Source organism: Diorhabda sublineata, chromosome 9, assembly GCF_026230105.1.
Source record: "Diorhabda sublineata isolate icDioSubl1.1 chromosome 9, icDioSubl1.1, whole genome shotgun sequence".
Taxonomy (NCBI): domain Eukaryota; kingdom Metazoa; phylum Arthropoda; class Insecta; order Coleoptera; family Chrysomelidae; genus Diorhabda; species Diorhabda sublineata.
Window position 1 is genome coordinate 2,459,102 of NC_079482.1, and position 27,747 is coordinate 2,486,848.

The 27,747-nt window shown below is 32.3% G+C and overlaps 4 protein-coding genes and 1 long non-coding RNA gene across 6 annotated transcripts in view; 2 read left to right on the forward strand and 3 right to left on the reverse strand.

Moving 5' to 3' along the window:
* Positions 1-4,192, reverse strand: part of LOC130448905 (protein Skeletor, isoforms B/C) — a 75,673-nt gene extending 71,481 nt beyond the window's left edge. The window contains exon 1 of the mRNA XM_056786495.1: positions 3,902-4,192. The gene's annotated coding sequence lies outside the window, so the exon portion shown is untranslated. The remainder of the gene's footprint in view (positions 1-3,901) is intronic.
* Positions 4,193-8,216: 4,024 nt separating this feature from the next.
* Positions 8,217-13,030, forward strand: LOC130449045 (AP-2 complex subunit mu). The gene is made up of 8 exons (XM_056786687.1): positions 8,217-8,643; positions 8,876-9,067; positions 9,122-9,284; positions 9,348-9,566; positions 9,623-9,748; positions 10,670-10,820; positions 10,884-11,117; positions 11,173-13,030. Exons 2-8 carry the CDS (start codon positions 8,891-8,893, stop codon positions 11,417-11,419), a joined length of 1,317 nt encoding a protein of 438 aa, XP_056642665.1. The 5' UTR covers positions 8,217-8,643; positions 8,876-8,890; the 3' UTR covers positions 11,420-13,030.
* Positions 13,031-13,071: 41 nt separating this feature from the next.
* On the reverse strand, positions 13,072-15,858 carry LOC130449046 (actin-like protein 6B). Its single transcript, XM_056786689.1, has 7 exons — positions 15,543-15,858; positions 15,356-15,489; positions 15,114-15,303; positions 14,767-15,053; positions 14,046-14,199; positions 13,900-13,988; positions 13,072-13,348 (listed from the first exon to the last, which is right to left on the reverse strand). The coding sequence occupies exons 1-7, from the start codon at positions 15,742-15,744 to the stop codon at positions 13,133-13,135; spliced, it is 1,272 nt and encodes a 423-aa protein (XP_056642667.1). The 5' UTR covers positions 15,745-15,858; the 3' UTR covers positions 13,072-13,132.
* An 88-nt stretch (positions 15,859-15,946) lies between these two features.
* On the reverse strand, positions 15,947-26,481 carry LOC130448800 (neprilysin-1-like). 2 transcript variants are annotated; one of them, XM_056786324.1, is made up of 14 exons: positions 25,965-26,481; positions 24,059-24,338; positions 22,749-22,793; positions 22,536-22,697; positions 21,994-22,077; positions 21,490-21,695; positions 21,244-21,423; positions 19,611-19,822; positions 18,945-19,161; positions 18,707-18,889; positions 18,317-18,479; positions 17,153-17,272; positions 16,654-16,850; positions 15,947-16,596 (listed from the first exon to the last, which is right to left on the reverse strand). In XM_056786324.1, exons 2-14 carry the CDS (start codon positions 24,306-24,308, stop codon positions 16,324-16,326), a joined length of 2,292 nt encoding a protein of 763 aa, XP_056642302.1. In that variant the 5' UTR covers positions 24,309-24,338; positions 25,965-26,481; the 3' UTR covers positions 15,947-16,323. The 2 variants fall into 2 exon arrangements, with proteins under 2 accessions (XP_056642302.1, XP_056642303.1); XM_056786325.1 differs by having other exon boundaries at positions 15,953-16,596; positions 24,059-24,346; positions 25,965-26,376.
* Positions 17,297-24,036, forward strand: LOC130448801 (uncharacterized). The gene is made up of 2 exons (XR_008910381.1): positions 17,297-18,294; positions 21,525-24,036. It is a non-coding gene; the product is annotated as an uncharacterized LOC130448801 (long non-coding RNA).
* Positions 26,482-27,747: the final 1,266 nt, after the last annotated feature.

A 27,747-nucleotide genomic window follows, 5' to 3' on the forward strand; every position in this document is an offset into this window, starting at 1 on the left:
TTCATCATCTTCATCGTTTTTGTCGTGTCTTCTCAAGTTTCCATTTTATCGACTTGGACTCTTCAATATCGTCGTATCGTATCTTCTTTCAAAGATTCTCTTCTTTTCCAATCTCTTAGGCTCACTCCTTCAATAGTTTTCAACGTATTCATCTCTGCTGTCTTCATCATCTTCATCGTTTTTGTCGTGTCTTCTCAAGTTTCCATTTTATCGACTTGGACTCTTCAATATCGTCGTATCGTATCTTCTTTCAAAGATTCTCTTCTTTTCCAATCTCTTAGGCTCACTCCTTCAATAGTTTTCAACGTATTCATCTCTGCTGTCTTCATCATCTTCATCGTTTTTGTCGTGTCTTCTCAAGTTTCCATTTTATCGACTTGGACTCTTCAATATCGTCGTATCGTATCTTCTTTCAAAGATTCTCTTCTTTTCCAATCTCTTAGGCTCAATCCTTCAATAGTTTTCAACGTATTCATCTCTGCTGTCTTCATCATCTTCATCGTTTTTGTCGTGTCTTCTCAAGTTTCCATTTTATCGACTTGGACTCTTCAATATCGTCGTATCGTATCTTCTTTCAAAGATTCTCTTCTTTTCCAATCACTTAGGCTCAATCCTTCAATAGTTTTCAACGTTTTCATCTCTTCTGTCTTCATCATCTTCATCGTTTTTGTCGTGTTTTGTCAAGTTTCCATTTTATCGACTTGGACTCTTCAATATCGTCGTATCGTATCTTCTTTCAAAGATTCTCTTCTTTTCCAATCTCTTAGGCTCACTCCTTCAATAGTTTTCAACGTTTTCATCTCTTCTGTCTTCATCATCTTCATCGTTTTTGTCGTGTCTTCTCAAGTTTCCATTTTATCGACTTGGACTCTTCAATATCTTCGTATCGTATCTTATTTCAAAGATTCTCTTCTTTTCCAATCTCTTAGGCTCCCTCCTTCAATAGTTTTCAACGTTTTCATCTCTTCTGTCTTCATCATCTTCATCGTTTTTGTCGTGTCTTCTCAAGTTTCCATTTTATCGACTTGGACTCTTCAATATCGTCGTATCGTATCTTCTTTCAAAGATTCTCTTCTTTTCCAATCTCTTAGGCTCAATCCTTCAATAGTTTTCAACGTATTCATCTCTGCTGTCTTCATCATCTTCATCGTTTTTGTCGTGTCTTCTCAAGTTTCCATTTTATCGACTTGGACTCTTCAATATCGTCGTATCGTATCTTCTTTCAAAGATTCTCTTCTTTTCCAATCACTTAGGCTCAATCCTTCAATAGTTTTCAACGTTTTCATCTCTTCTGTCTTCATCATCTTCATCGTTTTTGTCGTGTTTTGTCAAGTTTCCATTTTATCGACTTGGACTCTTCAATATCGTCGTATCGTATCTTCTTTCAAAGATTCTCTTCTTTTCCAATCTCTTAGGCTCACTCCTTCAATAGTTTTCAACGTTTTCATCTCTTCTGTCTTCATCATCTTCATCGTTTTTGTCGTGTCTTCTCAAGTTTCCATTTTATCGACTTGGACTCTTCAATATCTTCGTATCGTATCTTATTTCAAAGATTCTCTTCTTTTCCAATCTCTTAGGCTCCCTCCTTCAATAGTTTTCAACGTTTTCATCTCTTCTGTCTTCATCATCTTCATCGTTTTTGTCGTGTCTTCTCAAGTTTCCATTTTATCGACTTGGACTCTTCAATATCTTCGTATCGTATCTTATTTCAAAGATTCTCTTCTTTTCCAATCTCTTAGGCTCCCTCCTTCAATAGTTTTCAACGTTTTCATCTCTTCTGTCTTCATCATCTTCATCGTTTTTGTCGTGTCTTCTCAAGTTTCCATTTTATCGACTTGGACTCTTCAATATCTTCGTATCGTATCTTATTTCAAAGATTCTCTTCTTTTCCAATCTCTTAGGCTCCCTCCTTCAATAGTTTTCAACGTTTTCATCTCTTCTGTCTTCATCATCTTCATCGTTTTTGTCGTGTCTTCTCAAGTTTCCATTTTATCGACTTGGACTCTTCAATATCGTCGTATCGTATCTTCTTTCAAAGATTCTCTTCTTTTCCAATCTCTTAGGCTCAATCCTTCAATAGTTTTCAACGTATTCATCTCTGCTGTCTTCATCATCTTCATCGTTTTTGTCGTGTCTTCTCAAGTTTCCATTTTATCGACTTGGACTCTTCAATATCGTCGTATCGTATCTTCTTTCAAAGATTCTCTTCTTTTCCAATCACTTAGGCTCAATCCTTCAATAGTTTTCAACGTTTTCATCTCTTCTGTCTTCATCATCTTCATCGTTTTTGTCGTGTTTTGTCAAGTTTCCATTTTATCGACTTGGACTCTTCAATATCGTCGTATCGTATCTTCTTTCAAAGATTCTCTTCTTTTCCAATCTCTTAGGCTCACTCCTTCAATAGTTTTCAACGTTTTCATCTCTTCTGTCTTCATCATCTTCATCGTTTTTGTCGTGTCTTCTCAAGTTTCCATTTTATCGACTTGGACTCTTCAATATCTTCGTATCGTATCTTATTTCAAAGATTCTCTTCTTTTCCAATCTCTTAGGCTCCCTCCTTCAATAGTTTTCAACGTTTTCATCTCTTCTGTCTTCATCATCTTCATCGTTTTTGTCGTGTCTTCTCAAGTTTCCATTTTATCGACTTGGACTCTTCAATATCGTCGTATCGTATCTTCTTTCAAAGATTCTCTTCTTTTCCAATCTCTTAGGCTCAATCCTTCAATAGTTTTCAACGTATTCATCTCTGCTGTCTTCATCATCTTCATCGTTTTTGTCGTGTCTTCTCAAGTTTCCATTTTATCGACTTGGACTCTTCAATATCGTCGTATCGTATCTTCTTTCAAAGATTCTCTTCTTTTCCAATCACTTAGGCTCAATCCTTCAATAGTTTTCAACGTTTTCATCTCTTCTGTCTTCATCATCTTCATCGTTTTTGTCGTGTTTTGTCAAGTTTCCATTTTATCGACTTGGACTCTTCAATATCGTCGTATCGTATCTTCTTTCAAAGATTCTCTTCTTTTCCAATCTCTTAGGCTCACTCCTTCAATAGTTTTCAACGTTTTCATCTCTTCTGTCTTCATCATCTTCATCGTTTTTGTCGTGTCTTCTCAAGTTTCCATTTTATCGACTTGGACTCTTCAATATCTTCGTATCGTATCTTATTTCAAAGATTCTCTTCTTTTCCAATCTCTTAGGCTCCCTCCTTCAATAGTTTTCAACGTTTTCATCTCTTCTGTCTTCATCATCTTCATCGTTTTTGTCGTGTCTTCTCAAGTTTCCATTTTATCGACTTGGACTCTTCAATATCGTCGTATCGTATCTTCTTTCAAAGATTCTCTTCTTTTCCAATCTCTTAGGCTCAATCCTTCAATAGTTTTCAACGTTTTCATCTCTGCTGTCTTCATCATCTTCATCGTTTTTGTCGTGTCTTCTCAAGTTTCCATTTTATCGACTTGGACTCTTCAATATCGTCGTATCGTATCTTCTTTCAAAGATTCTCTTCTTTTCCAATCTCTTAGGCTCACTCCTTCAATAGTTTTCAACGTATTCATCTCTGCTGTCTTCATCATCTTCATCGTTTTTGTCGTGTCTTCTCAAGTTTCCATTTTATCGACTTGGACTCTTCAACATCGTCGTATCGCGTATCTTCTTTCAAATCTTTGCTTCGTTTCGATCTCCTAGGATAATTTACTTTGAGTTCGTACTTCTTGCTGGTGAATGGAGCTAGTTTTGATGTGTGTTTAGTTGCTTTTATCGGAACCTATTCAAACTCTATCAAATGCTTTCCTGAGATCGACAAAACAATAGACAAAAAACAGCAAACGATCAAGGGTAGAAATGAGACCGTGTCAATCGCTGTAAATGAAACGAAAGTGTTTTAAAAAAATGTTACGCTTACTTTTCACATCGAATCCTTAAACATCCAACGTTCCGCACAACCAAAAACGAAAACATCGAACATTCGCGCATCAACGAAATTCACATAATAATATTTAAACGCGTTTAAACAAAATAAAAAACGTTCGATCGCAATAAGCGGTTACCAAACGAACCGTTCAGTTCAATGTTGAAAAGAGAAATCACATCACATTGTCGAAGTGAAAACCGAAAAGTTTCTCTTTTTTCTCGATTGGGAAAAGTCGACGTTTCGTATACTAGCGAGATATCGCTCGCGAAACGAGGTTATTCTGCAGCTGCGGTCCCGGGAACGACTATCAGGAAGGGGCGGACGCACGGAGGCGGTATTTGTAGATTCACGCCCATTTTCCTGCTTCGTTTGCAGGAATCGCGGCAATTTTGTGCGTGTGAAGGGGAGTGGGTTGCCGACGCTGCAGCACTGGCGCCGGGGAAATTGTTGAAGGAAACGATGATATCCTTAGGATTGATATTGCTTTAAGTAGAATCATTTAAATGGGCCGAATATTTTTCTCCCGATATGGAAATTTTTAATAAACCGCGCCAAAAAAGTATCTCATCATCTATAAAAATTCTGTAGCTTCAATTCCTTTTCTGATTTTCGTATCTCAAACCCATTAGTCTCAGCTTCATAATGAGTAGTCTATGTTGTTATTACGTTATATTTTTGGTTACGAAAAACGGAATCTCCACCGCTAGTTTCAATAAAAACCAATTCGGTTTTTGCTTCCATTGAAATGCTCGTCGAAACCATCCAGTAACCTCCTCCAAAATCCACGTTTTCTTTTACGCAGCACCGCGAGTATCTTTCCCCAGGTCTTCTGTAGATTCGTCCCCTTCTATCCTTACCATGCAGGCATAATCTGCTTTGGTCTGAGCCCCGATATTCCTCAGTCCAATTAACGCGTTCTTCGACAAATCCTAGACGTATTGCTCGGTGGACAGGCGTTATTTTGGGACCAATGGTTGGTCTTCTTGGCTGTCCGTCCACTCACAGCCATTCCTCGCGTTTCTTTTGAAATCTTGTTGAACTTGAACACCAATGAGAGATTTGGCAGCGAGGTGCTGATAATGAATCAATCATCTCTCTCGGTTGTGGACTTTTTTCTTCCGGAACCTCGTCTTCTATGAAAGTTACCAGCACAATCTGGTTTGGTCTGAAAATAGAACTGAGCCCCATCACAATCACTCCTCTCCTTTCTCTGAGGTCTTGTTCGACGTGAAAACCAACGAGGGCACGATTTCTCGGCGATGTGATGGCTTTTAATCGATTGGACGTGCACTTTTTTCTTCCGGAACATCGTTTTACCAGTCTCTTGATAACGAAGGTAAAATCTGGAAAGAGCAGACCGACTCGTGTTCAACGTTTTGGTCACTTTAGTCTTGTCGCAATAGTTTGGTCGCTTGAGCAAGTTTGTCACTTGTTTTGTCCAGTTTCAACTAGAATTCTTGATTGTTGTTAACTCAGATGTGTTGTTGGACTGTGAGAGCAAGCTCAGATTTTTTGCCAGTGATTTACGATTGTAGGTTTGTCGTCTGAGTCGATTTTTTCCCTTGCGAAGTTGATGAAAACCTAACCGAATCTGTAGGCAGCAACATATCAATATCAATATCGATCTTGATAACAATCTGGTAGCAATCTGATTGAATTTAATGCAGCAAAGATCCAGGCAACCATTTGGTCCCGTCTGGATGGAAAATTCGCTTGTTGGGATAATCTTTAAAACCGAAAACGTATATACCCCGCAACAGCTTCTAATTCTCTACCCTAGACCCAGATTCCTCCAACTGACTTCAGCTAATTGGTTCCGTTTTCAATACAGTAACATCTTTATGATCTATATCAAGTCGTCTAAGTATTTAAACGATTTTATGGTGTTGCACTCTATCAAAGCAGTTCTGAACCAGTACTTGGAGTGCAACTAGTGCCTCTTTCGTACCGAGACCTCTTCTAAATCCGAATTGAGACAAACCAATCGCGTTTTATCCGTTATTAATCCGTGGTCTTTACATCTTGTTGCGTTGATCTTTTTTGGCAGTGGGATAGAAGAATATGAAAGTCATTTGGTTGGGAAGAAGTTTCCTGTGTTGTAAATTAGGTTAAAAAGCCTTCGAAGCCTCTTTGTCTAATAATTTGAGCACTAGATCTGGCCCAACAGGTTAATCTCTTCTGGTGGAATCGATGGTCCAAACATATAATCTTCCAAGTTATTTTCTAAACGAGGTCATTCATCAGCAAATATGTTGCGAATATATTGACCTCTGTTGACCTTTTTCTGTTCCCTTAGCCCTTGTTTATTCTGTTTCCATAGTTAAGACCCAGTATTACTTTTAATATACTGAAAATTGAGTTATAACTACTTTTTATTCGTTGTGATCTTTTGGATGCGCAGTTTTTTGTTCAAATATTTCGATTATTCCTTTTTTCACGTTTAGTGGCTCGGTGGTAACTTCTATTTTGACTCTAACATCCGTTTTTTACTAAATTAATTTGTTATCGACCTCTAATTCAATAAAACCTCGGTGTGTATTCTGAATCGTCCTCTATCTGTCTACATTATACTACAAATATAAGTAAATTTAGTAAAATTTGTCCACCTACCAACTGCACCTACTCCGAGTACAAAATTAGTTAAGGGCTCAATATTTTACAACGCAAAAAAATGCACAATCATTTACCAATTGGAATCACCCCAGATAACTTTTTTCTGTTCCCTTAGCCCTTGTTTATTCTGTTTCCATAGTTAAGACCCAGTATTACTTTTAATATACTGAAAATTGAGTTATAACTACTTTTTATTCGTTGTGATCTTTTGGATGCGCAGTTTTTTGTTCAAATATTTCGATTATTCCTTTTTTCACGTTTAGTGGCTCGGTGGTAACTTCTATTTTGACTCTAACATCCGTTTTTTACTAAATTAATTTGTTATCGACCTCTAATTCAATAAAACCTCGGTGTGTATTCTGAATCGTCCTCTATCTGTCTACATTATACTACAAATATAAGTAAATTTAGTAAAATTTGTCCACCTACCAACTGCACCTACTCCGAGTACAAAATTAGTTAAGGGCTCAATATTTTACAACGCAAAAAAATGCACAATCATTTGCCAATTGGATTCAAATCGGTATCATCTTTTCCCGCCGGTATTCAAGAGTCTCTGAAGACGATAACTTGGTAATCAGATAGTGGAATTGTGAGTTTTGGTGTATAATAGGGTAAACAAAAAAATGTGTGTCGATTATCGGCATTTTTTATCTTAGTTTCCCGTACTATAACGGTAAATACACGTTAAATAGTACGAATTAATTCATTTTAAAAATTTTGTCACCATATTAGTTCCGAGACGTAAATTCCAAAAATTTGGAACAGTATAACAAATAACCTACACAATTTAAAAAAACGTACATAATATCTAATACTACAAACAATTTTTAAATCTAATTATTTATCCAAATCCCTAAAAAAAATCAGACGAAATACTATAGTTTATATAGAAAGGGAGAAAACAAAGTTTCGGATTCGCACCCTATTTAGACATCCTTTGTCGTCTCCTTAGTGCATTAGCGTATTAAAATGGGGAACAACCCTATCTGTCATTTAGTAATCTTGGTAAATCGGACGTGCATTAAACATAACGTTAATAGACGTGTATCGCCGTAGTTAGCATACGATGTTACCATCGATTTTGGTTTCGGTATGTTTATCCTCCTTCCCCCTTGTTTCTAATGTGTACTTTGTGTTTAATGAATTTGTCTTTCGAGGTTACGTTTTTCTTTCGGTAAAAATTGATTTAATAGGGTTTTAGTTCTAATAAGTAAAACTACAATCTACCTGATTGAAATTAAAAATTACTAAAAATATAGTTCAATTAATCTAATAATTCCTTTGTAGTCACACAATTTGATTCAAAAAATAAATAACAGTTATACAGACATCGAGGTATCTTAACCTTACTTTCGATCGTACACTGCCTTTCATAGCATTGCAACAGGTCATTTACACTAAACTTCAAGTACACTTTAACGATCAATACACTTCAATTTTTTTTCAATTCTATTTTTATAATAAATAAGAATGTTACAATGACAATTTGTACCTATTATTAACGTTATTTTTCCACATTTAACATCAGCATAAATCCTTGATAAAAAAATCAATGTTGTATCACCCCTTAAATATATAGAATCAGTCAAACACTTGTGTAATTCAAGTTGCATACATCAGAATCGATTCGTATCATATCTCGAAATACTCGATAACAATTTTGTTAATGAAAATATATAATGATCGCACTTAGCGGACGTAACTGTAACTATCGGTAATTAACAACCGTTCGCTGTCAAGACTTCTTTGTGTTCTGTGTCTTGTTAATTTATGATAGATATATTTTCAAAACCAAGTTTATTCTGTTTGCTTTTATTGAGATTAACGAGTGTTATATTAAGCGGTACAGGTAGAAGTACTTCGTCTAGCTCCTTTTATTAAAAATATATATTTCACGATTATTGATATACTATTAGATTTAACTATGAAATTGTAAAATCGAATTAGAATCGATTGTTTTTCGATTAAATCTGACACTGTCCAAGCAAAGAGCAACGTCAAAAGTTGGTGGATATGGAAAATTAATAAAAAAAAACTTTAATTTCTGATTGCGATCAATCGGAATTAAAGTCATTTAGTTTTAATCAACGACTGTGACTTGGTCATGCTAACGTGAGGTAAGGAAATCTTTAAATATTAGATAAATTCGATATATTTTCCTATTGACCCAACTAGTGGGCGGATCTGGCAATTGTAAGATTATTTAAATGAAATTTTCAAAATTTCTCGTTTAAATATTTTAATTATATTAATATGTACTTAAATTTTTCCATTTAAATTTCCGAATACATTCAAACTTTTTGTTAAAAGTATATTTTAATATTTAAAAATCATATATTCTAATTTCAGATTAACACTACCAAGATGATTGGTGGGTTATTTGTATATAATCACAAAGGTGAGGTACTCATTTCTAGAGTATACCGAGATGATATTGGGAGAAATGCAGTTGATGCTTTTAGAGTTAACGTAATTCATGCCAGACAGCAAGTTAGATCGCCTGTCACCAATATTGCCAGAACCTCATTTTTTCATATAAAAGTAAGTATATATGAATCATTTTATAAATTTCATTGATATGTATGTTATTATTAGAGAGCAAATATATGGATAGCTGCTGTAACCAAACAAAATGTTAATGCCGCCATGGTATTTGAATTCCTATTGAAAATAATCGAAGTTATGCAATCTTATTTTGGAAAAATTTCTGAAGAAAACATTAAGAACAACTTTGTTTTAATCTATGAATTATTAGATGGTGAGTTTTGATATAATTAAAAAATATATCATTAAATTTCATTTAATAACATATTTATTATAGAAATACTAGATTTTGGTTATCCCCAAAATACCGATACGGGTGTACTGAAAACATTCATCACTCAACAAGGTATAAAATCTGCGACAAAAGAAGAACAAGCACAAATTACATCGCAAGTTACAGGACAGATTGGATGGAGAAGGGAAGGCATCAAATATCGTAGAAACGAATTATTTTTGGACGTTTTGGAATATGTTAATTTATTAATGTCTCCTCAAGGTAATAATTCAAACAATTTTCAAGTAATTTATTTTATTAATTTGTTTTTTTTTCAGGACAAGTTCTATCTGCTCATGTAGCAGGTAAAGTGGTAATGAAATCTTATCTTTCTGGTATGCCTGAATGTAAATTTGGTATAAACGATAAGATTGTTATGGAAGCCAAAGGGAAAGGTAGTTTGGGTAAGTTTGTGAAACAATTAATCATGAAATGTCACATTTAAGTTGGTTAGAAGAGAAAATCGTGAGTTTCTGGAGAGTCTGAATGATACATAATCACTTCAATAACTATTTCAATTCCAAAACTTCCCCTAATCCATCCACAAGATTGCTTAAGACCAATGATTAGTACTCTTCGAATTAATAAATCCTTTGTATATCAAGAAAGGATTGAGTTATGAAGTTTCCTAAATCAATTCCTCAACTTGAAGTGAAGTTCTTACATTACAGATGATTAAATCCTGTTTGCCACCAGTACTAAATCACTTGGTGCATATTATGGAAGTTTGTATAGAACTTAAAGTAAATAATTGATTTGTAGTGATTTTTTATGTTGAATTAATCTACTTACTGTGCAATAGTCAGGATTCCTTAGTGGGCATAGCCCAGAAACTACAATTTTGAATATTTCTAACAACATAATACTGAATAAGAAGAAGGCTGTCATATTCGCCTCCTTGGATTATTCCAAAGCATTTGATGTGCTAGATCATGATCTTGCAAAGCTCTACTATCTACTACTTAAAGGTCATATTCAAGGAATTTGATGTTTTGGATCATGATATTGTTTTTGTAAAGCTGCAGTATAAACTTGAAGGTCATATCCAAGGCTTTTGGTGTGTTGGATCATAATTTCCTTTGTACAAAGCTGTGATATTCACTTAAAGGTCATACCCAAGGTATTTATAGTGTTGGGTCATGATCTTGTTAGTTCAACGTAATGTCCAAGGCATTTGGTGTATTTTTTTTAATTTACCAAAATCGATAATTAAACAAGACCTTGTTAGGTATACTGTATGTAACTTATTTATTGCCAAAAATACCAAATTTGAGATTATTATTTTTCAAATTTCAATTCTGTTTCATCTGGATCAAATTTTCAAGGAACTACTACAGATTCGGACCCTGCTCGTTCTGGAAAACCAGTTGTTGTAATAGACGATTGCCAATTTCATCAGTGCGTTAAATTGAGCAAATTTGAAACAGAACATTCCATTAGTTTTATACCACCCGATGGAGAATTTGAACTCATGAGGTAAATTACAAATAATTCGATCCGAAAATGGAACTTGGAAATATAAACATGTTTTTATTTCAGATATAGAACAACCAAAGACATATCTCTTCCATTCCGTGTTATCCCATTGGTGCGTGAAGTCGGTAGAACTAAAATGGAAGTTAAAGTGGTACTAAAGAGCAACTTCAAACCATCGTTACTAGGTCAAAAGATTGAAGTTAAAATTCCAACCCCTTTGAATACATCCGGGGTCCAACTAATCTGTTTAAAAGGAAAGGCTAAGTATAAAGCTTCAGAAAACGCTATAGTATGGAAGTAAGTGATTTTTTTCGTAAATTTGTTCAGTGGTAATTAAAAATAATATTTGTAGGATTAAACGTATGGCTGGTATGAAGGAAACTCAATTGTCCGCTGAAATAGAACTACTGGAAACTGATACTAAGAAAAAATGGACTCGTCCGCCGATTTCCATGAACTTCGAAGTCCCTTTCGCTCCTTCCGGTTTCAAAGTTCGATATCTGAAAGTATTTGAACCTAAACTGAATTATTCTGATCATGATGTTATTAAATGGGTTAGGTACATTGGAAGGAGTGGATTATATGAGACCAGATGTTGAATTTCCTTTTTGTTTTTTAACAAAACTACAACAAAATATCCTGTTCCAAACTTTATCTGTTTCAAAACCTTTTATCTTATCGATTAGAGTAAGTTATTAAAATCCATGACATTTTCAAATCAAACTATCTGCCAATTATTCCTTTGTTGTTAGAGAAAGTGTCTTAAACATCTTTAGAGGAATTAAAAGAAAATTTTCATTTTTTCTTATAAAATTTATATAATAATTATCACAGGGGCAGATAGACTTTAGGTAGATTTCAAAATTTGAGGGCTATTTTGAAACTGCCAGTTCAGATACGTGCCAGATATTGTTTTTCCAAGATGAAACTTGACCGGAATAATTTCTTTTCCTTTTTCATGTAGACCCAATATTCCCCCAAGTAATTTTCCATACAGCAAAAGGTAGTTCCTTGCTTGTCGTCATTATTAAAGGGTTCCTTAAAATAATAAGTAGATTCCTCCTTGATTAATCCTGCCAAGTTGTATTTAATGCAGTTTTCCTATGATCAAAATTAGTATTTGTTTCCTTTAGAATAAAGGTAGTTCCTTGCTAAAAATTATATTTTGGCTTATTAGATAGCTTGGGCGCATTATCAATCCCCCCCGAATAGAATTTGGTGTTTTTTCCTTACATTAACGGTAGTTCTTGCTTAAAAGCTTCATCAATCTTACCGAGCTGTATTTAGTGCTGTGTTCCTTGCATTAAACGGTTATTCCTTGCTTAGAAGCATTTTAATTCGCATTGATTTGCATCTAGTGCAGTTTTCCGAACTTAGACTCGTTTTGAATCTCACCGAGTTGTATTTAGTGCAATTTTTCTTGTATTAAAAGGTTGCTTCTTTCTTATAAACATTATCAGTTTCGTTGTGTGAGATATAATCACTTGGCATTCAAAGGACAACCATGATAACCAAGAATTATCCTTAAAAAAGTCTAAAAAATCCTAATTTCGTTAAAAAAATGCCATAATAAGATGCTGAGATGGAAGACGGTGGACAACATGAGGTTTATAGTGTGTTCATCACTTTTCTAGTTCTAATAGTTACAAAATAAATTTTCGCTGCAAATAAATCGATTAGTTTTTGTTTTAAATAAATTCTCTTTTTATTCGTTATTTTGGTTACAATTTTATTATTTTCCTTCGCCATTCATCATCGTCGTATGTTCTATTTACATGCTCCTTCTCAGTAGGACATTTCGGTTATTTCTTTTTTGATTATTTTTGACTTTTTTGTCCAGATTTCGTGATAGGAAATGAAATTATTGGAAAATAGACATATTTGTAGTTGTTTCTCATATTTACCGGTCAAATTTTCTAAACTACGCCCTCTAGTATACTCAAAAATTACAAAAAAATATACAGTATGTAGTAAACTTGTAGGAATAAAAAAATTAGGTGTCTATGATAAAATTTAGTGAGTGTCTCACTCTGTTTTAATTTTAATCGTGCTTATTTCAATTTTAAATCAATTTAAATAGTAATTATGGAATTGTATTGTTGAAATTATTTAATAGTAAGCAGTCATCTTTATAGATAAAATATTATTTTAAATATGATTTTCGAATGTATATGTAATACTATATTAAGCAAAATAAACGTTAATCAACAGATAATCATTTCATTTCGGTATTTAAAAAAAAACTCCTAAATAAATATCTAAAATTTTAATATTAATCAAGTAAGTGTATAAAAAATAGTGAAATATTTATTTTAAGGGCACTTTCGGTCGATTTGTGTCTTTCCACATTCCTGATATTCCTGCATGGAGACCCACATTTGTTGGAAGGTACCGATCGAAGCTAAAATTGATCCTCCAACCCACGCTCCGAATCTCCTTTCTACTGTACCATTCGCAGCGATCATCTTCAATCTCATTGAACCAGGAATTCTCGAAGACAAATCCCTACTCAATCTATCGCTAAATCCCTGTAAATAAAAGTTAATGTCAGCGTTAATAGAATATTTTAGCGAAACAAAGTTAAATTACTTTCCACTAGGAAGCGGAGGGTGAAAGTCCCAGAGTTCATACACACCGGCAAAATAAAATAGAAGAGGTGTACCACTCAATTCATCTGGGCAGGGACTGGAAAGCTCAAAGCTAAGTCAAACGGAAACTGTAGAGCTTCAGTTTTCAAAAATAAAACCCGAGAGCATTCCGCCCAACGACAGATACCACAACATTTTATAGGTTTTCAAGATGGAATCAGAAACAATCACTTTTCAAAAAATCCAACAATTCTAGAACGATAATTTTCAAATAAAAATGGTAGAAAATGACCCCAAAATGGAAATTTTCATTCTAAGTTCATTCATATTTTACTATACAGGGTGTCAAAGTCTGAGGTCTAAAACAATCGAAAACATTTCTTTCTTATTCTGCCAATTGGTTCCAAAAGGTCCATTCGTTGAATTATGACGAGCTGGTATGTTATCAAGGTAGATTCACGCCGTAGCTCATCTAATTGTAAAAATCTTACCTGTACCAAAGTATTACCGCCCGTCAGCACCACTGAACTGTACAATGCTGGTCTAATGTCAACGTCACACATTCCCACACTCGTAGCAGCTAAAGCAAAAAAGAAATGATAACAGTAAATATGTTTATTTAAGAAAAAAAACTCACCTATATAACCAGCTCCAAGCATGGCGTGTTCAAACAACCCCTCGGCTATTTTGAATCTTTCTGAACCGAAATCTTGATGGTACCCCGATGGAAATTCGTAATGTACTGCTGGAACGTTAGCAGCGGATCTTTCGTCGTAACTATTTTCAGATACCTACATAAATAAATATTTTGAATCTGTGAGGTGATGAGTCCATTTTTGAGGTACATTTCTAATTAAATTTGGGATCAAAATTTTTCGATTTCACAAAAATATTAAAAACGGCAAATGAAGTAAGAAGATGAATAAGGAAATCCATTTTATTGGTGAATGTGGGTGAAATAAACATGGCAATTATGTTTTTCAAACCAAACGTAAGTGAAGACTAGACTTTTCGGAAAGCGATTAGTTCCTGAACCACTATTATGCTGGCCCAGTTCTAGATAAACAAGGCTAACCTGCAGATTTTATCCTATATTTTGGATGTATACTGGGATTTTTAACAAATACTGTAGACCAATAATAAGAAAGAATCACATCCGGACCTATCACAATTTTTATATAAAAATTTCACAAAATACTCTTTAAATGTGTACTCTAATATGCTGAATTGTTTAAATAAAAAATATATTTAAAAAAATAGTAAAACCAACCCCGAAACTCACCTAACTCCTCAAAATGTAAATATTGGTTATCTTTTATTCCCCTTGCCCCATGGATAATAAAACAAATAAACTTTACCTGTAATACACTCTGATGAAAGTCTTGAACGGTTTTCTTAATCATATACGTGATCCAGGAATTGGTAGGTTGAAAAGTTAATTTCTTTTTGGTGTAATTTGGTTTTTCTTTTTCTCTGACGATTTCTTTGCTAGCTATTAGCGGTGTAGGTGTCAGATCAATTCCCATATTTTCCAATAGTTCTCTAGCTCTCAAAACTAATAGATCACCACCAAGTGGAGATTTTACTACAGCATTATTCAAAACGTATCCGTCTAATACTGGAACCGCAGTTGTATGAGTCGCACCTACAAATATATATTTATAATACAAATTTCATGAAATTATTTCATAATTAAGAATATTACCGCTGTCCACAACTAATGCAGTAGCTCTACCATTAGCGAAAGCTGCTAGAGCTGCATTTTTAACTAAAAAGAACGCAGGTACTTTATATTTCTCAAACATCAATTCAGTTAACTTCTCCCTTTTTTGACGTAGATTCCACGGTGATTCAGAGAAAAGAACTGGATGAAACTGAGATTCTGATTGGATAATCTAAAAAAAAACTCGAAATTAAATGTGAAATTTTAATAAATTTCAATATTACTTTGCTGTAGGAATAATCCATTATTTTCTCAAATAAATCCCAATCTTCTATCATACCTTCTTTCATATAACTGTGTAATTCCATATTTGGTCTGGGGGAATGTAAATAAGTCGTATCAATATAATATTTATAATCTGTAAAAAACCAGGTTAGCGCTTGGAATAATTTATATGCTATATCGATTTACTTGGAGCATTTGATGAAACATTACTTTCGTCTGGTTTAGCTTCTGGTTCTAATTTAACTTCTTCCGGAGCAACACCAACAATAGCTGGTATTTCGGCTTTCGGAGTATCTTCCTGAGCGTATCCTACTCTTAAAGAATGATGCCCTGGGTCAAAAACTAAAGCACCTATTTCATCTCCGCCATATAACATCCCTCCAGACATTATTCAAATTAGTTAAAATACTAATTATGATTATTATAAATTATTGTTTACAGGTTAGTTTGGACAATAAAAATAAACCGCGATCTTGTCGCTTGTTTTTGACGTGAGGCATTTATTAACGACAAAAATATTAAGAGCGGTTTAATATTGTCATTAAGTAATCAATTTCTTCCTGGAAAAATAGGTTTTATATAAAAATAAATTAGGGTTCAAAATATTTTTATTAAAATAAAATTAACAATTGCTATAAATTACAGGAAATAAGTCAGTAAATAGTAAGTAACAATAATTTTATTCTGATAATTAGTGTATCGTGTTGTCCTTTCGACTCGTAATTCTTCTTCTGTGCGTAAACAAAAGGCGTTTATTAACGACGGATATATTAAGAACGGTAAAATATTATTTCAGATAACATTTACATTCATTCAGTTGTTGGTATAGAACATAGATAAATAATTAATACATCGTAGAGTATCTGTTTTATGAATAAAGTTGGTATACTTGGAAGGTATTGGTGATAGAACGTTGAATTATTTCGAGGTTTATTTATATTGAGGCACTGACTGTCACAATATTCATTCACCAAACACTACACTTATTCTTTGGATTCATGGGAACACCTTCAGGACATCCAAATGCTTCTGCGAAATCTTTAGAATTAGATAACGGTCCCAAAACTCGAATATGACCTGGCGAATGAACACTGGATCTTATTTTAGTCAAAGCATCTTCGGGTCTCATAGATCCGCACCAAATCTGAGCATAATTCAGAAAAAATAATTGATCGTGGGTCATATTTAAACCCGGAAGATCGAACTCTTCGCCGTGCTGAGCTGCCCATTTCCTATAAGCCTGCAAATAATTGAAACATTATTATTCGAAATATACAGAGTGCGATTTAATATTTACTCTAAAAGATTGTTTAAGACCACCATTATCGGCTATATTTTCACCCTGAGTCATTCTACCGTTTATATAAAGTCCGACTTCGTCTATTTTGTACCTTGAATATTGATCTATTATACACTGCGTACGTTCTCGGAATGCTTTTATTGTAGCGTTGTTCCACCATTGCATCATATTACCGTGCTTATCAAACTGTCGTCCTAAATTTAAATAAAAACTCTAGATAACAATGCTGCAAATGTGAGGTTATGTTTGGAAATTCGACATAATAATACTGCAAATGTGAGGTTATGTTTAAAAACTTGAGATAACAATGCTGCAAATGTGAGGTTATGTTTGGAAATTCGACATAATAATACTGCAAATGTGAGGTTATGTTTAAAAACTTGAGATAACAATGCTGCAAATGTGAGGTTATGTTAACAGATAATGTTATGAAGATTATTTGAACTGATTTCAAGTGATGAAACTAAATATAGTTTGGCATATATATTCAAGATACCTTTATCATCAAATCCGTGTGTAATTTCATGTCCTATAACCACTCCAATACCTCCATAATTTAGAGATTTGGGAAAATGCTGGCTATAAAACAGAGGCTGTAAAATTCCCGCTGGAAAAACTACAAAAACAACAGATTATCTAGGAATATCAAAAATATTTATTATTATAAAGCATAAATAATCCTTCTATGTCCTATTCATACAATTAAAAAATTTCCATTTGAAATTACTTCACGTCTATACGACTCCAACTGTTTGATAAATAATTCTTTGATTTTGAATTTTGCCGCGCTTAACGTCGATAAAGTAGAGATAATGTCAAGCGACCGTGAATGTTGCCAGAATTTAAAGAACCACATATATATATATATATAAAGAATTTTGAACCAACATTTTGGATTGATATTTCTATCGAAATTTGAAGGATTTTAATGCAAAACTTTATATTTAGCAATATTCAATAAACATATTCATTTTTATTAAAATTATTTTAATTAAAATCAATTTTAGCAACGCCACTGTTCTCAAACAAGATAAATATTCTGTTTGTGTATATATAATTTTTTGGTTAAATATTTTGTTATGGTTGCAACTCTCCTCTGTTCTAAATAGATATAATAGATTTGTCACTAAGTTGAAGGAAATTCGTGAAAAAAATCTGGCAACATAGAAAGAAATAATTAAGTTACTGAAGGAAATTCCGAAGTCAAAGTATAACTGAAATCAATACTCGTACATAGGGGGAAATTACATTATAAACGTTGGTAGTCGTACAGTAATGGTTTTCAGCGTTGTCAGATTTATTGCCATTGTTTTCTGTCGTTTTTCATAAATAATTGATCAATTTTTCTGTTTTTTATAGTTTTTCATAAATAGTTGAAACAATTATAATTATTGCTCATATTTTGTAATAAATGTCACCACAGTAAGTAAAATATAATTTATGCAAACAACTGCAAAAAATTACGAAGTGGCGACGCTGTAGAATATTTGTCATCCATATTCTAATTATGTAAACTTAACCTAAAAGTTGTTTAAGTTTTTTTAAGGTAGAATGAACTGAATTCTTTATGTATTTGTAGTGTAGGTTATATAAAAAAACTTTATTTTACTGAACACAAAATAATGGACAAAAGTTAAGGTATTTATATGTATATATTCACCTATATCGTTTTTATTAGGATTATAAAAAGCATTTACTACTGCAGGTTCAGTAGACCACCTTTCTTTATCGACTTCCTGCCGAAGTTTCTCCAAATTTTGTCTAGCTTCAAATTTTAAGAGATTAAGTACATTCAGCATGAAATCGTGTTTAGAGATGTTAAGCTGAAAAAAAAATTATAACAAAAATATCTATTATACATAAAGCATAGATTTAAAGGATTCATTTTACATACCAAAACGAAAATAATACCTGTAATAAAAGATAAGTGCTTTTTAGAAACAAAGCTATAATGAGATAAACATATAGAGGGTAGTTTATTACACAAGATAATTAATATCAAATTCTACTTTGATAAATGATAGGAAATGAGGACAAGTTATTAACTCACAGACTCGTATTCTTTACGAAGAGCTTCCTTATCAACCACCAACTTAGGGTAACCGATTCTTTCATTCATAGCATCAGCTTTTTGTTTAGCAACCTTCCTAGTTTCATCGTCCATCCAATGATTTTCCTCTAGCAGTTCATTAAAAGCTTCTCGAATTGTGTGTATCATTTCAAGAGCAGTCTCCTGTAACATTAGAAAACATGCACTGCAAAGTATTTTCCAATTAGCTCCGAATTACCTTACTCAAGTGATCAAAATTGTCTCTAATGTATAAGGCACCTACAGCCATGCCCATTCTTTTATTCGTCCATTCCACACATTGCGCCCAACGGTGTCTTTCGGATAAAACACCCTGGAGGATTTTTCTAAATTCCACACGTTCCTTTTGATAGTCGTCTGATAAATGCGTCGACAACGACATTACAAGTCTCCATAATACGTAATTATGGATCACTCTGTATAAATTCAGTAATGAATGTATAATAAGGCAGCAATGGAAACAGATTATAAAAAAAAAGAATCATAGTAAAGCAGTTAATAATATTAATGTTTACTTAGAGGCGTTAAATGAGTAAATAAAAATGTTTATGTAAGTCAAATTGACCTAAATGGATAAATTAGAAGCAGAACTTACTAAAAAATGATGAATTAGTCAAATAAGAATTGAATAAATTGAAAGTCTGTTAAAGTTAATCCATGTGAGAACTTACCAACAATTTTACTACATAAAGTGGAAATTAATGTGGAAATAGAGCTAAGAAAGCGAAAATATGCTCAAGATTTCAATAAGAATTTTAATTTAAAAACGAAATAATAATATGGAGAGCTTAATTTTTTTAAAATGATTATTATAGAACCAAATTTTGAATATGTTAATAAGAGCACAGAGCATGTTGATACATACCTTCTGTTTGTATTAGATAAAATTTTACCCAGTTCGATAAAATACGAAAGACCGTAAGCAACGATCGGTTCATCTTCTGTAATAGTTATATCGAATATGGCTCTAAAATATTCCAACCAATTAATATTTGGCACTAATATGGCTAAATCTTTTATCGATAGTTTTTTGTAAATAGCGCTAGTATCGTGTCTGTCTTGTTCTGGAAGAGAAGCCTACAAAAATTTCACATCAAATTAATTATTAAACAAATGTTTTCTGCAAATTATATTGCATATGAACACAAATTTATAATGAGAATTAATTAATCTATTAAAACATTTCGAGGTTATATATTTCACTATACTTTTTTTACAGTGTAGATTTATATATAAAGTTTTTAAACTAGAATTGATAATTTAAATTTAAGTTGGTTATACTGCAAATTTTTGATTGGTCAGATCACAACTTTTGACATATGATGTTTAAGCCGTAAACAGTGTCTATTTTGTTAGTTTTTGTGTGTATTGTGTTAATAAAATATCAAATATTGTCGTTACTAATTTGAAAATGAACTAAAATACTATTTCAATAAAAAAGAATGTGTTTATTCGTTTAATTTTTTAGTTTGTGGTAAATTTTTCGTGGTTTCTACAATGGTGTTATTTCGTTTTACAAAATTAGAATCTAATCAAATACTTAGTGATTTTTTTAGAATTTCTTTTATGTGTAATGATTGACTTGAGGTAGTTTATATCTTCTTAATAGTCTTATTTAATTGATTAGCGTATACTGGGGTTTCATTTTACTATCCATACAATTTTAAAAATTATGAATTACGGGATAAAAATGATAAAAAGTAATCACTTCAATCTAAAAGTAAAATGTTCATTTTTTAATAAATCTTCTCAAAAACAAACAAGTAAATACCTAGACTCATGTAATAATGTAAAAAAAAACAATTTGCAATGAATTAAAATAATGGACCATTCCAGAATAATGTCTTTGACGATTAGGCAATCTTTGCTGGGTGGCACATATTTGAATACTTGTTGCATTTGTAAACATTGGCGAGTTTTTAATTTTTAAATCATTACGAAATATGTATAAAAAGTTCTAAGAAGTAAAAAGTTATTAAATTAACTATCTTACAAAACATTGAATAAGAAAATGATAAAAAAGTGTATATAAATGTAAATTACAGATTCAAACATAGATTTCATGGTTCCATAATTGGAAATATAATTTGAAAAGTCATAACTTGCCAAATACCTTATTTACTTGGTCAATTTTTTTTAACTTGTCAGGCTTTTGAGTTGAAGCTTTAAGATTTTTTATACAGAAAACTTTTAGATGCCATTTTATATATATAATTCAAAAGAAAAGTACTTTTTCAAAATTTCACCAACACACGAGATGATAAATAAACACGATGAATTATTTTAAATATTTTTTATCAAACGGAAAGTCAATTTTATGAATAGGCATTGAATCTTCCGATTGCCACCCATGCAAAATGTTGTTTTATTAAAGTTTTTCTGCAATTTATGATACGGGGTTTTGTCAAAAATGTAATTTAATATTACTTTCATAAACACTTTATTAGAATTTGATTGGTGCCATATGAGTTTTATTAAATAATTGTTTCAATACATACATTTGCGAGTTGCTTTTCGAAATCAATGACTTTTTGTAACTCTTCAGCGGCTGTTGTCCTATCGGCACCTAACAGTATGGCTATATTAGTCATATATTTATGATACGCTAATAAATCCCCTTTACTACTAGATTTTAAATAATAATCTCTACTTGGTAAAGCTAATACTGATTGATCCATCTACAACAATCATCATTTAAATATAATTGTTTATATATATATATATATATTTCTTTTTAAACTTACTTGAATGATATTAACTGAGCTGTTTTTATCGTCAGGTCCAACCCACTGCTCGATAAGGAAACCTTCATTGTAATGGCTCCTTATTAAACCTATCAACATTTCTACAGAAAAAGTTGGTAAAATCCAATTTTTTTTCAAAACCGGCCAACCTCCGAGATGATCCAGAACGTCCCTGATTGGTCTATCTCCAATTTTACGAATATTGTCTACAATATATGCATTATTTTCAAAACTGTCGCACCGTATCTATCTTTAGAACGTTATCAATATTTTCAGATTACTTCTGACGATATTTTTTTGATCTATATGATATTTCGATGAAATTTAAAACAACCATACTTATATAAAGTGAAATTCACTTGTTTCGATCATATCCCGGGAATCTTCAGTTATAGCAGTTTGCTTTGGTATTTCATTTTGTAATTTAAACAGTGTTGCCACTTTAATCAAGAGGCTAGCAATTCAAAAAGTAATATATTTCGTTATTTGTTCACATATACTTACGTAAATCCATGCAGGTACCATAAAACAGCTTGGCTTTCCTCGTTGCCTCACTATCATTGAGATTCATAGGTTTTTCGAGAACCCCTACGATTGTAAACCAAAAATTACTGATTTAGATCTGCACACATTAGAAACAATGTTATTTCTTATATTTTCTTGGCTGGTTTTTGGATAGTACCAGCAATGGGTAAGCTATCGTGACGCATCTAACAAATGGTGTAACTGAAACCTGTCATGAGACATCCGAGACTCCGTATACACACTATCAGCATCACCGACGACCCGGAGTGCCGCTGGTGCATGGAAGAGGATGAAACCTCGGGCCACGTCATCTGTGAATGCTCAGAACTCGCGCGAGCGCAATTTAAACACCCTAATAACATCAAAATGTTCGAGCTAAAGCGCCTGATCGGCTTCCCAAAGGACATCAAGTGGGGCACGAAGGGCCTATCTGAATGCCTATGTGTTCAACGACCCCTGGGAGGCCACTATGCAACTATGAACATCTGATAGATTTTTTTATCAATAAATGATTACCTTACCTTTGAGAATTACCTGTAATTGATCCGCCATAACCTCAAACGTACTTATAGAACTTCTATCTTCGGGTATTAAATGAATTTTGTTCCAAGTGCCGCATGCGTATTGGAAAAAATCTACGCAAGGATCGGCGGTTCGGTCCATGGCGGCCAATAACGACGATGCTACAAATACAGTTCGTTATTTAATTTTGATTTTATTTATATTATACTTACCAGTGCGTACACATTCTTCCGTCAAGCAAATTGTTTTCTTCTTTACTAAAAACGTAAAATAATCTATTGAAAAATATTGTACGAGTCAATGATGTTGATAATTTTGGACAGAACCAATTCAAACATTATTTAGGTATTAGTATTATAAGTGAAATACAAGCGCTACCTATGTGAGAGTAGCCGAACTAGCCACTTATAATACCCTAAATTCTTGTAGAGGTAACTTCTTAAAACAAGTATCCATAAATAATACAACGACGCCATCTATGTGCGAGAAGATTGTCTGGGAACAGTTTTGAAACTTCTCACTAGAAAATTTCTGTATTTGACACTAAATGGCGACACCATACGCAACGATAGCTTCAAGAATATGTTTATAAAGTATTTAATATTTTTATTATTATTTTATAAATGTGTTTTTGTGCAGAATTAAACGAGGTTTTATCATATTCTATCCGTACCTTTCCCTCTCCCTATATTATTATGTAATGCGAAATGATTTCTCGTTAGCGCGATAGATGGCGCCATCATAAATGCATCAAATATTCGTATAATTCAAAACACAGAAATATTTTCCTAGCGATTCCGGATTTACGATGTGCTGTATTACTGTTTATATGTAATTATAATGAATTTATCAATTAATTGTATACATTTTGTAAATATCGGTAGTACAGTGTTGCCCCCTAACGGTGAATAGCAGAAATAATTCATGTGTTAAAAGTTAACTTAAGGGAATGAGTGATTTTAATTTTTTTTATTTGAAAATAATAAAATCAAAAATATATTTAATTGTTTTAAATTAAAATTAAACAACTTTGAAGCCTATTATGATTAAGAAGGATAAATTTTACGTTTATTTAATAAATTTGTACGTTGAAAAGAGATTTAAATTTCGCGCTATAAATAAAATTTAAATTTGCCGGTAAAATAGGTGATGTTTTTAGCGCTAGATGTCATCAGAACAAATAACAGTCTTTAGTAATCATATTTAAGGTACCATATTATTTAAAACTACTCTAACTACTACTTCATAGATGGCGGGGCCGTAGTATTTCCATTTATTCCATAAATTACTACCTATGAAATTGTTTACATGCTTTAAAACAATTTTTATAAAAGAAAACTTTGAAATTACTGCTAGGATATTAAAAAAAATTTTCCATTGTAGTAAAATTAACGTATTTTTGATTAAATACGAGGTGATACGTTACTTATGAATATATTTGTTACGTGGAAGTATATTTTAATAATATTAAGGTGAATAAAATGTTCAAATATTTCGACTGTGGTTTTATTTTTAATCTTACCTGTGCATGATTGATTTCTTCTATCGAAAACCATTATCATAAGTATTCCGCAAAACGCTAGCAGCGCTATAATCACCATAATCAACATTTTTTCTCTTTCTGGTCTTTTATGAGATACTACAAGCGTTTGCGTTCCTGTCCTATCAAATTCCACGATAGAATTTCGCGCATGAGGCACTTTATATTTTAAATTGAATATACCATTATCACTTGTGTCTTTCCAAGAATCATTATTTATAGTTTCACTCATTTTCAGTTCACTTAAACGGCATTATAGTATCTGAAATACTAAATTTTGTAACTATGGACATTTATTTCCCCCCAAAACAATTAAAATAGGGAGTTTAAATGCCTAGCATTGTTATTTATCTATCATTAAATTTGGCAACAGTGGAAGTTGTTCTACGCATAAACACATATTGGTAGGAAAAAAATGGCGGGTATTTACACTCGATTCAAATTATAGTACAGTCAAATTCCATTTCAGTTTTAAACTATCATCAATTCTATTGTTAATTATATTTTTTAGTTTTGATCTAATAAATAGAAAAATAATAAAGTTAATTCAAAAACAATTATGTCTTTTTATCTCATCCTAGTTTTTCGAAAAAATTTACACATATATACTTTAAAAATTGAATAATTTAATTGAATCACCTTATATCGAATTTAAACGTTTTAAAACTGAATTTATTGTAACGTCGTGTTCCAATCGAAATAGAGAATGATAAACCGATGTTATTTCCCTCTCTTTCTAACAGCAGTGTGTCTATCTTTAATGTTAACTCTATGGTTAGTAAGTGACAGCTGGGAAAAACTTGGGCCCATGTAAAGAATATTGAAGAAAATGATGGATGAGGTGTGCAAGAATTAATTAAAAATTGGAGATCGAATTAATAAGAAGTATTAAGTCGAAACGTCACTTTCAAACTTATTTTATATAAAATAGACCTAAAGTTAAGATAAATCATCATTAAAACTAATAGAATGATTTATATCACGAGTTTCGGTATTTATTAGACACACCTCGTATCAATAAAATGATTTCTTATTATCATTTCACCAACTACAATTGTGTATGCTTATTCAATAACAAAATTCGTACTGAAGCAATTTTCAAATCAAATATTTTGAACTTTGACACGACTATAATTACTTCGAGCATCTGAGCCAATTTTTCATTTTAATAATTTTGGGTATTCTTCTCTATAGTAGGCAGTGCGCAGATAGTTTCAAGGTTAAAGTCAGTAATGAAATCCCCTCTTGATTGATTATAGTTAATCAAATTGTGAAATAATTAATGCTATGTTCGAGAAAAAATTCATTTAGAAAAAATTAAATCGTATACTGTTTTGGTTATAATTATTATCATAATTATAAACAAAGTTTCCAAACCGAGTTAACACGATCATTACCGAGTTACCACGATCATTACCCAGAGATAAATTTCACTATAAGCTATGTTGCCAAATTTAAATATACTGTGGAGATTATTGCAAATAAATATTTCGTACATTTGATGGTGGATTTACCAGCAGGATGACTAAACGTCCTTTATCTTGAATACGGATGACGTTATGAAAATTTTTTACTGAGCAAACCCAAAATATTTTTCAGTTTTTTATGTATCCTAGAGACGGGATTACCTTGTATAATACCCTGTATAAATACATTTACAAACAAATAAGTCTTAAAATGATTCTATTTATAATTAATTTTCATGTCAATGACTTTGTTTAATTATTTTTAATATATAAAAAAGTTCAAAAATAACAAAAAATTGAATTGGCATTTCATATAACCCCCAAATGTAAATATTTATTTTTCTAATCTCCTTTTTCATCTACTTAGTTAATTAATGTAATGTTTATATTTCAACGGTATTAATTCAAATTCAATAACTTACCACATTCAACATGTATGTCAATTGAACAATATCATTTTTGATAAACACGACATACTCTACAAGAGCAGGTCATTCTATAGGTTATAATCGGCAAATTTAATCAACCACCCGTTCACGGTCTATTAACTAAAACAAAGCTTCATTACCACATACTTTCCTTGTCACCACTTCACACCACAATGAACAAAACCCTTCATTTTATTTTACAAAAATAGTCGGAAATTCCGCTTTTCATCACACTTCAAATAAAAGCCTCTAGATGTGCGCAAGGAGGATCGATTATCCACTCAACCCAAATAAACGTAAACTTGTAAACGAAACACTCGCACGATGAGTGACCTGTTACAGGGGCAGTAGTTACAAGATAAGCACTGGTTCTTCAGGAAGTTTTTTTTATAAAAAAGAAAGATCCAAAAACATGTTACATATAAGATGAAACCGACGTTGCCGGTTCTCAAGTTAATTTAATTACGAATGTTGTAAATAATGCGTTCATCATCTTATATATAAGATGAAACCGACGTTGCCGGTTCTACTGTTAATTAAATTACGATTGCTGAAAATGCGTTCAGTATGAATATCACAAACATTGATATAATCTATGTTTCTGTTGTTTGTAAACTCGAATTGAATACTTTAGTTTTTATATAACCTGATTTTTTTATAAGGGAATAAGATATAACAGTTTTATACATGATTTACCGTTCATTTCGGCTCAACTTGCCGACTGTATACGAATACGTCCGATTCTGTAATCGGCATTCTGACAGTTTCCTATTGACGCTTTAAATACTATACTACAGACGCCATATTGGAAAAAATATTTGGCAGGTCTCACAACTTTTACGAAATTACGAGGTGTGATCAAAAATTACGGTGAACTTTTTTGTTTTAATAACAATTAAAAGTAACATAAAATTAAACTCCTTTCGACAGTTGATTAGTACTTCCTAGAAAATAGTCTGTAACGCCATCTACTATAGACTGATAGAAATAATGAAAGCTGAAACCTAAGTTTTATTAGTGAATTCCACCTAAAAGCATCCGCCTTTAAAGGAATTCAGTACCATAAACAGAACCAGCATCATATGACAAAGAAATAACTTTTAAAAAATACATCAATTTTTGGGAAAGGTTTTTATTTATTTTTTATACAAAATGATATACATGCTTCTTTTTTTTTCTTCATGTCAATTATCGCATATTTAGTTTATAAGAAACACACTTTTTTATAGAAAGAAATATTTTAATATAATTTTAAAGAAAATCTGGTAACTTTGGCAACGCTGCGCCATAATTCTATCGAAAATATTCAACTATTATAGAAGTAATCGGCAACATGTAAATACGACCTGAAGTTGGCTGCGAGTGCGAATAGACAGTTCTGTGTAGCTGGCATTAGGTTATAACATTAATAAAGAAAATTGATTTGATTAATATGCAATGAAGTTTCAATCAAACAATGCTAGTAAGTCTACGTCATAGGTACATAATAAGTAGACCTTAGAAGGGGTCCTTGTCTAAGAAGCGGACAGTCATTTGATCAAAGTGAAAATGCACGTGACGTCATTTTCAATTATGCAATCTAACGAATTTTCAAAATCAGGTGATGCCCATTTAAAAATGACCGTCGTGGGGACAAACAAGTTTTTTTCGGCTAGTAAGTAAATATAGGGCAGAATACAAAACAATCGGATTACTGGAGAAAATCAAGAAAAGGTAACGCGGGTTTCTTGAATTGTCTATTATCATATATCAATTGCTGGTTTGACATTGATTTTTT

Bases quoted from the DNA above. Each gene is read 5' to 3' on its own strand.
- LOC130449045 (XM_056786687.1), top strand. From the start codon at position 8,891: ATGATTGGTGGGTTATTTGTATATAATCACAAAGGTGAGGTACTCATT. The intron at 10,821-10,883 runs GTAAATTACAAA...TTTTTATTTCAG, and splicing joins GGAGAATTTGAACTCATGAG to ATATAGAACAACCAAAGACA. The intron at 11,118-11,172 runs GTAAGTGATTTT...TAATATTTGTAG, and splicing joins GAAAACGCTATAGTATGGAA to GATTAAACGTATGGCTGGTA.
- LOC130448800 (XM_056786324.1), bottom strand. From the start codon at position 24,308: ATGAGTGAAACTATAAATAATGATTCTTGGAAAGACACAAGTGATAAT. The intron at 22,794-24,058 runs GTAAGATTAAAA...TTACGTTTTTAG, and splicing joins AAGAAATCAATCATGCACAG to TAAAGAAGAAAACAATTTGC. The intron at 18,480-18,706 runs GTGAGTTAATAA...TTTTTTTTTCAG, and splicing joins TTCGTAAAGAATACGAGTCT to CTTAACATCTCTAAACACGA.
- LOC130449046 (XM_056786689.1), bottom strand. From the start codon at position 15,744: ATGTCTGGAGGGATGTTATATGGCGGAGATGAAATAGGTGCTTTAGTT. The intron at 15,304-15,355 runs GTAATATTGAAA...GTTTTTTTTTAG, and splicing joins TGGATTATTCCTACAGCAAA to ATTATCCAATCAGAATCTCA. The intron at 13,989-14,045 runs GTGAGTTTTTTT...TTTTTGCTTTAG, and splicing joins GCTTGGAGCTGGTTATATAG to CTGCTACGAGTGTGGGAATG.